Source organism: Brassica napus, chromosome A4 (assembly GCF_020379485.1).
Source record: "Brassica napus cultivar Da-Ae chromosome A4, Da-Ae, whole genome shotgun sequence".
Taxonomy (NCBI): Eukaryota; Viridiplantae; Streptophyta; class Magnoliopsida; order Brassicales; family Brassicaceae; genus Brassica; species Brassica napus.
Window position 1 is genome coordinate 11,195,605 of NC_063437.1, and position 12,683 is coordinate 11,208,287.

The following is a 12,683-nucleotide window of genomic DNA, read 5'->3' on the forward strand; positions in this document are numbered from 1 at the left end:
CGCATCTTAAGGCATATAACGCAGAAAAGAAGATAGGTAAAAAAAACGAGATACAGGGATATCAACTTTCTAATGGTATAACCGTTGTAGTAATTATGAAATGAGTGTAATTGTTACGTATAGTATATGTGGTCGGTCTTACAAATGCATAATCAAATATTGATTAATGGTGAATTCAATTAGTGTTTACAGAAAAGAAAGTAAAAACAATACAAAAACAACAGTAAATTCTTGTTGTGCTGGTTCCGAACTAATTGATGCTGCAATGAAATGAGCATAGACCAAAACCAAATGTGACATTTTAACCAAGTTTCTTAAGACGAGTTCAAAGTACATGTATGTCAATCGCAGGATAGTATGGCTGTGATTAGTAATGTAGGTGTTCTAGTTATTTACAAACCGTTTTCTTTTAGTATGACCAAGCATTAGAAACTTTATTGAGATATACGATTAATTGATTCGGTAGTTTTTCACCTTTGTGAATGACACGCTTCATTAATAGATACAAAGTTTTTTTTAAAAAATGCAACAAGAAGAGAATTCATTCTCTCATTTGTATTAAAAGTCACTTTTTGTAAGCATCGCCTAGAGCAAAAACTATTCTCCACTCCACTTGTCTTTCTTCTTCTTTTTTTTTTTCAAGTCTTTCCACATTCATAAATGTTTGTGCAGCAACGAAAATACATACTTATAATTAAGAAGAACAAAGTAATTATCCAGAACTAACGGATTATAAGCCTTGATAATAGATCTGAAATTTCTACCATCAAAAGCTCGGGTTGCTATTATATTCAGAAACGAGAATATCTTTGTCATCCATTACTTACATAGGCTGTACAGAACGAATGAATCTGATCTTAATTAGTTCGAATGTAACTAGCAACCTCAACTTGCAATTACTAGCTAATTCATCCCTCGAGATTTTGCAGCTCCAAAAATTCCCAGCAGAAGTAAACCAAATAAATGTTTTGTGCAACCATTCATGTAGAATTATGAGTTTAAATGGAGTTCAGTGAGTGATATATAAATAAAAAGAAATCTAAATACTAACCTGGAAATGACTATAAGGAGGATCGAAGCGATGTAACTGAGGGGAATGAAGCCTGGTCCGACGTCATCAACCACTTAACTGATCGTTCATATACTATATTTATATAACCGATCGTAGATCTGAGTTAAGGGCCTCGTGCCAGACAACAATCCCCTCAAAAGAAAAAGCTTCATAGATGAACATGGAGTCCATAAGAAGAACCCTAGCTACCTTTTACAAGTGAGATGATCAGCTTATAATTTACGAAAAACATAAAAGTGAAAGAGAAGGAGACAAGAACGCAATGATGAAAGGAAGATGCAGATATATATTATTAGGAAAAGATATTGTGGACATGTAGGTGGTAAAAATAATGAAAAGGCAAGAGGAAAAAGATAGAAAAGAACAAACATATTAAAGTCATATCTCACCAATTTGGCGACCTTTTTCGTTTTGTTTAATACATTATATATATAGTTAAACATTTTAGGCTTATAATGCTTTCACATGTATATGGTACTGGATATTAAAAAAAGTCAAATATTCGATTGGTGGATGATCAAGATACTATCTCTTGGTTGAATGTATCTCGGATCAAATTAAGTTAAATATTGGATTTTTTTTAGTTTCTGTGACTTAACATAATTTACTAACAAAAACGTTACACTGAAATGTAAGTATGTTCTATGTAACACGGAAGGCTAATATCATTTTCAGCATTAGGACGATGATGCTACAAGTCAAAACAGAAATTGAGAAAGTCAAAAGATTAGTTGAGAAATAACTAATGTAAAATGAAATTAAGAGGAAAAAAACAAAGAAAGAAGAGCGATAGGTGAATTATTAGGACATGATTATGTTGGATTAGATGAAGATGAGATTACAGAGGAAAATGTCTTCATAATTCTCATGTACTCCATGTGACATTCACACACCTACCTCTCTTTTCCCTTTCTCCCCAACCCACGCATGCATTCATTTTTATATGTTTTCAATAAGAAAAGTCTTGTGACTGCCATATGCACAAAATCTTAATTGTTACAGGAGAATAAGTGGTATGGAATGGATGAACTACAAAAAACCCAAAAAATTCAGTGAAACAAATATTTACAAAGGAAAAGAAGCAGACTTAAAATGTACTCCCTCTCCCTCCTGGCCCCCTCTATAAAAGATAAAAGTTTTGGTGTGTTTAAACAATAATAAATATATCATTTTATGATTAGCTAGTTTCGATAATTTTAAATCAGTAGCAATTCAATAAATATTATTAATTTTATAAAAAAAATCACTAATACCATACATTATCAGCTCTTAAAATGTACAAAATATATCTTTTAAGAACATTTTTACAGGTGTTCAAACAAAATTTTTTTATAAAACACTAGAGCTGTTCTCGGGTTACGCCCGGGTTATTTTTGTATGAAAATGTGAAAGCAGAATATCATAGAAGATTAATATATTTCTGTCTGAATTATTTTTAATATAAAATAGTGTCAGGGTTAAAGTAATCATTGAATGTAAAAAAAGGAGAAGTATTATCGATGGCTATTGATTCTTACTGATACAATGATTGTATTAATTGATGTTGGAAGCAATAATGTAAGTTTACAAACAATTGACTAGTCTCGTTTATAAATGCTAAAGTCTTCAAACAGAGGAGTAGAAATCATAAATAAGATGGTGAAGTTTTTGACGAAGATGGTGGTAGATGTGATGGGATTTGCTTAAGTTGGAGAGCCTCAAATTTAATTTCAAATAAATTAGTGAACATAAATTTGCATTAGGAATCAATTTATTTAATTAATAGAGTAGGGAGACGTACTTGGAAGTAGCGAGGTATCCATCATACGGGAAGGAGTTTTAACTCTGATTCGTTTCTGTTGGTAGCTTGATACTGCATAGCAGATACATGTGAATTATTAGATAGATAACCACTTTAGAAACCTTCAATGAGATTCTGAGTTTTTGATTTTACTTACCCTCATGGGAACGAAGGCGGTTGAAGATTTCTTTGTAGATTATGTTCTTTACTTTTTGTTTGTGTGAGTCTTCGCCTTTAGTATACTTGCATCCCTGTGTTATTTGAAAGTTACTGGGTTCCCAGCATAACAATAATCCTTTTTTTTCTAATATATTCAAATTCTTATTTTTTTATTTTTTTTTGATAAATTTGTTTTTTTGAAGTGTTTTTTTTTCTTCAAATTTTCTTAAAATTACAAAATTCATATTGTTATATTTTAATCAAGACGGTAATAGATAGTGCAGAAAATTAGATAGTGCAGATAATGCAGTAATAGATAGTGCAGAAAATTATTTAAAAAAGTTCATCATATATTGAAAATTAATATTTAGCTAATTAGTAAATATTTCATAAAAATAAAAATAATTTATTGTAATGGTTTTTGAATTGATAATATATGTATAATTTTGAAAATTATTAGCCCGCCAGTGCAAGCAAAACATATATCATTCATACAAAGAAGAAGAAACTCATTGACTATATAGATAGATATTCTTACTTTTCTTACCACGTTCTTATTAAAAGAGTTTTATCTTATGTTTATCAAACCATATGCACGTTTTTTTCCTTATTAACACTAACTTTTATTAAAATGGAAATAATAAGATTTGCGAACTTCAGCTTCTGTTATATGTATTAAATAAAAAATAACTAAAAATATGTGAGTTTGTATAAAATTTAATACAGTAGTAATACAGAAAATTATTTTAAAAGGTTATCATATATTTAAAATTAATATTTGTTTAATTATTAATTATTTTAATTAAAAAATATTATTGTAATGGTTTTAAAAAGAAGAATTTATCATTCATACGCATAAGAAAAATTTCATATGATATCACAGTTGTCTTACCTACAAAACTTCTAATAGTAGAGTTAGGTAACTTTTTTAATATGAGTTTTAGTTTATTTACTATATAGAGAGTTTTTTAAATTTATTTTTACCATGTTCTTATTTTAAAAAGAATTATCTTATGTTTATCAAACCATATACATGTTCTTTCCTTATTAACACTAACTCTTATAAAAAAAAATAGTCATATATGAGAATTTCAGGTTCTATTATATGTAGTTAATAAAAAGATAGTAAAATACAGTGCTTTCTATAGTATACAAATAAGTCCACGGAAAATAATTTATGTTTTTTTAATAATTGATTACTAACCTTACCAAGTTTTAGTAGATTTGTGGGGCCCAGTTGCATCCTATCTATAATTCAGTTCTAGATTTTATAGTCTACTAGGGGTAGGTCCGCCCTACGGGCGGGTAAGTTTACACTAAAAATATTTTATATTAAAAATTTTTAATTTTATAAAGTTTTCTTTATACTCAAAACAATAAATATAATATGTTTTTGTTCTAAAATTATATTCAAAAATTTATTAAATTTTATTGGTTTAAGTTGAAAAGACCACTAATATTTTTTGGTTAGAGATCACAAAATTATTAAATTAAAAAGTTAGCGAAAATGTAATGATTTATATTTTTCTATTTGATTTCTAGTTCAATTTTATATAGTTGAAAAAATCTGAAGTAAGAGTAACTAATAATTTTATATTTCTAAGAGTATCAGATTTTAATACTATTACTATAACTAATTTTCACGATAATAAATTAATACATCCACCTCATTTTCACGATAATAAATTAATACATCCACCTCCAAGCCAACTCAATTAAAAATCAAATGTAGTGTGATAAAATAATAAAAATTTATATTTTCAATTAACATAAAAATAGTTTCAATAATGTCATAATAATAATTAGTATATATTATGTAACAACAAATGATGTTTATAATATATGTTTGTTTAAGTTTATATTAATTTTTCAATTTATAATAAAAAATTTATTAATTTTTTAGTAATTATTTTTTGTAAATTATTTTAGCATTTGTTGAACTTATTATAAAAATATATTGGTTGGAAATTTCGCTCATGGTATTTAAAATATTTTTATAAATTTATAGTTTTATAAATTAATAAATTATTATATTTCTAACATAATTTTACTTGAGTTTCATACCTTACCATATCAAATAATTTAAATGTAATCTGGAAATTAAGATGAACCAAACTGCATACACATGTTTTTTCTGAAAATTGTTTTTCTCTTCGAAGAATAAAACTAAAAGAAGTAACTAAACTTTTTAAACTTTTTCGTGTTGGCTGTATTGAACGAAATCATATATAATTCCTCTCTAATCAAACATCTCATCCTCAGTTTTCACATATTAACAACAATAACATCGAAAAGCATATATACATAACTAAATGGAAAAAAACAACATATTAACTTTATATTCCATCCCAAAACAATCAAATAAAATGTCATCTAGCAAACAATTATTCACATCAAAACTGCAGAGATTCTGTTTTGAAACTTATTAAAATGATTTTGTCAATGATTTCTGGAGGTCCATCATTTTTTTCTTTCTAATTTTTTAAAGCTTGAGCTTAGTGACGAAAAAAAATCTGTAAATTTCTTTTTTTTTTACTGTTGTTTTTCTTTTTGCTAATTTTTTTTATTACTATTATATTGCTCTGGCTTTGATGAAATGTGCAAAAACAAAATCGCGAACAAATCTCTCTTCTCTTCTGTTTTTCTGAATTTTGTCTATAATTTTTTTTTTGATAAACCTTTAACATTGTTCATGTAAGAACTTTGTTCCTTGCCAATACAAACATCGAAAGGACACTCGGCATACTAATAAATACTTAATTAAAAATAAAATCAAACCAAAATAGTGCTTTAAAATTGATATTACTACACATCTTAGCGCAAATTGAGTTGGTCTTCTTGACTACGGATCTTAAATTATGTGTAGATAGGCAAAGGTACCTTATGTATGTGTAGATAGGCACTTCCTGATTTAGAAACTCATCCTTATCCTTCTCAAATTCATCCAACACATCATCACCAGAAAAAGCACGGTTTATAAGCTCTGCTTGAGAAGGAACCACAAAGGTTTCCTTTGAGGCAGATGTCAAAACTCTGTCCACCATTTGCTCTGCTTCACTCTCGGAATCCTCACTTTCTTCATCTCTCGATCACTTTTCAAGATTTTAGACAGAAGTACACAAAGGTGAGGAACTAAAACAGCCAAAAGCTACTACTGGTTGGAAAGAGAAGATGATGAAAAAACAGTATAGTTCAACTGAGACTTGCAGAAAGAAAAACATTTTTATCTTGAGCCTGTGGGATGGATGCACGCGTCTTCTTTGATGCCTTTTTGGATTCTGTGTTTTTGGAGCCTGTCATCTGCATAACATACCCCAAAAGGAGTTGAACAAAAGAATAAAAAGACAAAGTATGATGTAAAAAACTCAAAAGTAAACCTTCTTCCAGGAGCCTGATGCAAACATGGCAACATCGAATGTTGTCTTATATGCTGGATTTCCAGCAACATCATCATCAAACTTCTGTAGACAAATCACAGTAAAATAATAAATTTTTGTCACAAGGATTTCAAAGGAAGAGAAGAAGACCCATTATGAAAAAATAAGATACCTCAGTTTCTGTAATGGTGTTTGTAGCAGGTGAGGCATTATCTCTTACAGGCTCTATGTTATTATCTTCTATGCCAGCCATATCATTGTCACTATCACTGTCGTCATAAAAGTTATCTGAATCCTTTCTAGACTCTTTTGGAGCTTCCACTTTAGCGGTTGCACCAAACACTCTTCTACCACTAACATTAACGGGTTTTTTTAGAGTTTTCTCCATCAGAATTTTCCCACTCTTCATACTCCTCAAGTGCACGTTTATCTTCTTCATTAGCTTCCTCGTTTTTCTTTTTTATAGCACGGGTCTAACCCAAAAAAAAAAAAGATAAGACAAAAAGAAACATAGAATGAGAAAAACCAAAATCGTTATGAGAAAGCAAAAAGCAAATATTACCATGAAAGGTAATGACATAAGAACAGCATTGGGCAGTTCATCATCTTCCAAAGCTTTCAACGTCTTCTCCTTCGCTTTTGCTATTAATCTAGGAGTGTCCTCATCTGAACCATCTCTGAACTCTTCCTCATCGTCCCTCTCATCACTGCTACTTCCATCTCTCATGGAGTTCATCTTTCTGGATAAGTTAGCATTCATTTGAAGCTGTTAGGCTATAGCTGCCTTAGTTCCATCGTATTTCACATTCAGTCCACGGCTTAGCATGCGCTTCGCCCACTTTCCTGTGTTTTTGTGCTTTAACGTCATACGTTCCTGCACAAGCATAAAGAAGACAACATTTTACTTTTAAGCTAATGTCTTGATGAAAATAATGTGAAGTGAAGAGGAAGTTTCAGACTCACCTCTACTCGTTTGGCCCCTTGTCTCATAGCCTCTTCTTTAGCCATTTCCGGGTCCATTAATGCCCCCAGTTACTTCAGGTCTTTGTTTTTGAGGCGATGATAAGTCGTAGACTTACTCTTCTTGATTTGTTTGCTTTTAGCTCATGACGGAAGAGCAGGCTCTGCGTTATAAATTTAGTCACACAGCAAAAATAATCAACAAAAAATACCGAAAATAACTAACTCGCCTCACTTAGATGCAGTCTTTCTCTCATCTCAAATTGTGTGGAAGAAGTATCTATTACTTGCCTTGGTGAACTCGTGATTGTTACTTTCGCTGTCGCCAATGCTTCTTAACTTGACGGGCTAGCTTTTCTGAAATATATTTACTGGTAAAATCCATGTATTAGTTTCTGATCTGTATACGTATAGACCCCAAAGTCCACAATCTCCTGGTAATGTACTTATTTCTAGCCTTTTCTTTCTCTGCAACAGTTAGCTACCTACACAACACAACCTAAAGTTTTCAATCAAAACTATGAGATTTTGCAATGATCAGATCAAATTAGGCGATTAATTACTTTTTTTTTTTACCTGAGAACCGCCATGGCTGTTGCAGCCACCGAAGAAATGAGCGGTTGATTGAGGACTGAAACGATCATCTTTCAACGAATTCTTTGGAGATTGAAGGAAACTGGGTATCGTGGAGACATCATCTTCCATCTCCGGTCGTCTTCCACACCGTACAAAGGTACCCTCTTGAACTCAAACAGACTCCTGCTCTCTGGTTTGCTTATCGTCTTCTTCTCAACCGTCGATCTCTCGTCTGAGCGTTGATCTCTTCTCCGGTAGCGGTACCAGCGACTATCGCCGTTGATAATTCATCGCTGCAACTATGCAAATCTGTAGAATACCTTCCTCGATTACGTATGAAGAGGCTGCGCTCGATTTAATGCTAAGGCGTTACAGAAAGTTAATCGCAGATGGCTTCATCGAGGAAAGGGTATTGAGTTTTGTTTTCTCAATCAAACAATATATTGAGCCCGGAGAAAAAACACGTTAGAAGCCAAGATAAAAGAACAAAAAAGTTTGTTTTCGAGTTGCCACGCGTCAGAAGCCCCTATCTTCCTGCTGACGTGGAGGGCTAAGGTGAGAGAAAACTCCCCTTTATTGTATAAGATACGTAATTATACTACAATATGATTGAATTCTATTTTATTACTTTAGTAAAACTGTATCTAAGTTTTGAATTTAAAAATATTTGCGTCATTAGTAGTTTTTTTTTATTAATATGGTTTTAGTAGAATCATCTAATAATACTCCCCAAATTCTCCAAGCTCTTTAGATTTTTTTAACAGTTTAGAAAACATTTATTTGTTTTAGAAAAAAAAACAATTATCAAGCTCACCAACGTTAGGTTTTTTATTTAATGGCAGTTTTGTGGTAAGATTTCTGTGGCATGATTTGAGTCACATAATTGATAAGTTTGGAGTTTTGATTACTCGGAGGATCTAGGCTTAGTTTGAAAGTTTTCTGGCAAAATAAAACAAATAATTTTGATAGAAAAGAAAAACGATGATATTAAATTATCGGACTACATTAAAATATTTGTATTGTATAAGTGCAGTCAATCTACAATATGCATAGCTTTGTAGATATGTCACAGTCAATATTACATAAGTATAACATGGTAGAGTTATTATTTATTATTATAGATCCTACGGAAGTAAAGGTTTGACGTAGCTGCTGTTTCTAGAGGTGGTGTAGAAGGTGTGTTCTTCATCCTTTTGTAATCTTGATTTTAGAAACGATCCGATTGTGTGTTAGAGATTTAGGTTCCGACTGGTGATCTTTTCGGGAACACGAGGAATGAATAGGAAAGGAACGTATAGGAATAAAATTACAAGAATGAAAAGAAATGATTGTTCCTTATCAAATTTAACAAGGAATGCTTTTGTTCTATAGTTCTCTTCAAAAAAAAAGAATGGAGAGGGAATTTAGGGTATGAATGGTGAACAGGGAACGGCGAGGAATAATGCATTCCTTAACGTTCCTAAAAAAAATCACCATTCACAAGGAATAATAATTCCCTCTCATTTCCTTTCATTCATTTTTTTGTAGAAAATTAAAGAACAAAATTATTCATTGATAGAATTGATAAGGAACAACCATTCATTTCTGTGAACAAAAAAAAAAAAACAACCATTCATTTTCATTCCTACTATTTTATTCCCAAACATTCTTTTTTTATTCGTTCCTTTTGTTTTCCGAATGGTTACCAGTCAGACCCCTAGATTATATATGTACGTACGAGAGCTTAGAAGAAGGTTCTGATATTGTGGTTTGAGTCTTGTTTTTGTAGATGAGAGAGATGAAGTTGAGTTTTTTTATTTAATTGTATATGCCTCAATGATTCTCTGAGCAGTATACATGGTAATAATGGAAAATGATTAAGATTAGCGTATATGAAGGAGAATTAGAAATTTATTGGCTTGTATATCATAATATTTTGTTATGTTAGTGGAAGGAAACAACATTAACTTCTTCGGTTTGTCTTGCCAAAACGGTGGCGTTAGAAAATTATGGCCATATCTTATACTATCATTTTTTTTATCCTCGTGACTTCCATCTTTTATCGGGTTTACGCAAAAGTTGAGAAAAATAAAGGCCAATAACAATACAAACGAAGCCCAAAAGCCCTCTCCAAATAAAACGAAAACGTGAAACACAGAAACGACTTAAGCCTGTCTGACGTGTCCAAACAAAATGTTCTGATTAATTGATTATTTTTAGTGACGTGGCAGCCTAAAAACTCAGCATATAGGCTTTTTAGTATTGTGAATTTGTGATTTATCTTTCGAAAATATAAATATTATTATCTATTATTTGCATATCCAAGTCCTTTTTAATATATTTATACATGTCAACATCTGTACTGAGTTGTTATCTTTACGTTGGTGTGAAAACCGTTTACTCTCGCTACCTTCTTTCAATTGTTGACAATGGCACTACAAAAGTACAAATACTCCTCAGGAAGCTGTTCTCTCTGTCAGGACAAGTAATTTATGTGATAATACAAAATAGTTGTACACGAATAGAAAGCTTTCTTTTAACCAAAGACAATTGACATTGCAATCAACGCCAATGCAAAGCAAGATCACTTCTTCTATCGGCAAGGATATTGTTTTGGGATGTTGATTTATGCCGAGTCAAGATTAGTCATCCTAGTAAAAGGCGTCTTATATATCTAATAGGAAGCATCCACATAAAAGTTAGGCACGAACCAAACCCATGGATTGCAGGCTAGCAGCCCCAAGAGGTTAGCCCATTTGGTAACCTGTGTAACTCAATCTTTAATAGTAGACTCATGAGAGCATATACCCAGTCCATCTAGAGAACTGAGAGGGCTATGCAGAGAGATTCTCTTAGCCTAAGCTAAAGGAACAAAACAAGTATAATAGAAAGTGGGCTTTTTGTTCGTGGACAATCTAGTTATTAGAAAAGGACAAAAAAGAGAGAGAGAGAGCAGTGGTTACGTTGTTCACATAACAACAGTAGTTTGATGATAGCAAAGTGAATGCTTGCGAATAAGATACAAAAGTCTTTTGGAGAAATCAGAAAAGTGATCAAATCCAAAACGACAATCTTGTCTTGTCTCTGAAAAATCCTGTCATTACTCTCTCAAACCCTTTCGCCTTTCGAATCTCCCTTTTTCTTCTTCTTCCTCTCTCTTCAATGATTCCACTCTCTGAATTTCACTCAACTCGTTCCCATGGCTGCAAAACGTGTCCACGGAGACTACCCTTCCTCCACCATTAAACGCCACAAGGACCTCGACTTCCCCGAAGACACCACCACCGCACTCGAGAACGACGACGGCGCCGCCGCGATCAACCTCCTCAGCCTGCTCCTACAATGCGCCGAATACGTCGCGACGGACCACCTCCGCGAAGCTTCCATCCTCCTGTCGGAAATCTCCGAGACATGCTCCCCGTTCGGTTCCTCCCCGGAGCGTGTCGTCGCCTACTTCGCCCAGGCGCTCCAAGCGCGCGTCATCAGCACCTACCTCTCCAGCGCGTGCTCCCAACTCTCGGAGAGTCCACTCCAGTCTCAGAAGATCTTCGCGGCCTTGCAGACATTCAACTCCCTGAGCCCTCTCATCAAATTCTCACACTTCACCGCCAACCAAGCGATCTTCCAGGCCCTCGACGGCGAGGACTCCGTCCACATCATCGACCTCGACGTCATGCAAGGCCTCCAATGGCCTGGACTCTTCCACATCCTCGCTTCCCGTCCTCGAAAGATCCGATCCATTCGGATCACCGGGTTCGGGCCATCCTCCGACATCCTCGCCTCCACCGGCCGGAGACTCGCCGACTTCGCGGCGTCCTTGTCCCTCCCCTTCGAGTTTCGTCCCATTGTAGGCAAAATCGGAAACGTAACCGATCCGAGTCGACTCGGGAGGAGGCCCGGCGAGGCTGTGGTGGTTCACTGGATGCAGCACCGGCTATACGACGTCACCGGGAGCGATCACGACGCGCTGGAGATTATACGGAGGCTGAGGCCGAGTCTGGTAACGATGGTGGAGCAGGAGCTGAGCTACGACGACGGAGGAGGAGGCTGCTTTCTTGGGAGGTTCGTGGAGGCGTTGCATTATTACAGCGCGTTGTTCGACGCGCTTGGGGACGGTTTGGGGGAGGAGAGTGGGGAGAGGTTCACGGTGGAGCAGATCGTGCTTGCGACGGAGATAAGGAACATTGTTGGGGGGAAAGGGAGGGGGATGATGAGGTGGAAAGAGGAGCTGAGTCGGGTCGGTTTTAGGCCCGTTTCGCTTCGGGGCAACCCGGCAACGCAAGCGGGTTTGTTATTGGGTATGTTGCCGTGGAATGGATACACGTTGGTCGAAGAAAATGGAACTCTTCGGCTCGGTTGGAAGGATCTCTCGCTTTTGACTGCTTCTGCTTGGCAATTTCAGCCGTCCGATTAACTTTTCATTACAATGTGTTTCTTTTTTCTTTTTCCTTTTTATAAACACACTTGATCCGTTTAAAGAATAACGCAAGGTTGGAGAAAAATAATTATGATATAGTTGAGATATCAAAGGTTTTATATAATTCACTAATCCTATTTCATTTTAAAATGTGCGTAAATGATAAGTATATTCACAAAATTTATTTACATATGTAAACTGTGCAAGCTAGAAAAGTGAAAAGATAAGAAAAAAATTAATAAAAAGGAGAAATAAAATAAAATAATTTATAATATTACTATGTAAAGGTATAAAAATAATTAATTCCGACTCTATTTTTTTTTATCTATTGAAAATGTATCTAAGTGAATATAAAAAGAGAGA

General features: G+C 33.9%; 1 protein-coding gene and 1 pseudogene across 1 annotated transcript; one reads left to right on the forward strand and one right to left on the reverse strand.

Moving 5' to 3' along the window:
- Positions 1-5,648: 5,648 nt before the first annotated feature.
- Positions 5,649-8,053, reverse strand: LOC106369882 (annotated as a pseudogene).
- A 2,752-nt stretch (positions 8,054-10,805) lies between these two features.
- LOC125607961 (scarecrow-like protein 23) lies at positions 10,806-12,470 on the forward strand. Its single transcript, XM_048777546.1, has one exon. It carries the CDS (start codon positions 11,103-11,105, stop codon positions 12,315-12,317), a length of 1,215 nt encoding a protein of 404 aa, XP_048633503.1. The 5' UTR covers positions 10,806-11,102; the 3' UTR covers positions 12,318-12,470.
- Positions 12,471-12,683: the final 213 nt, after the last annotated feature.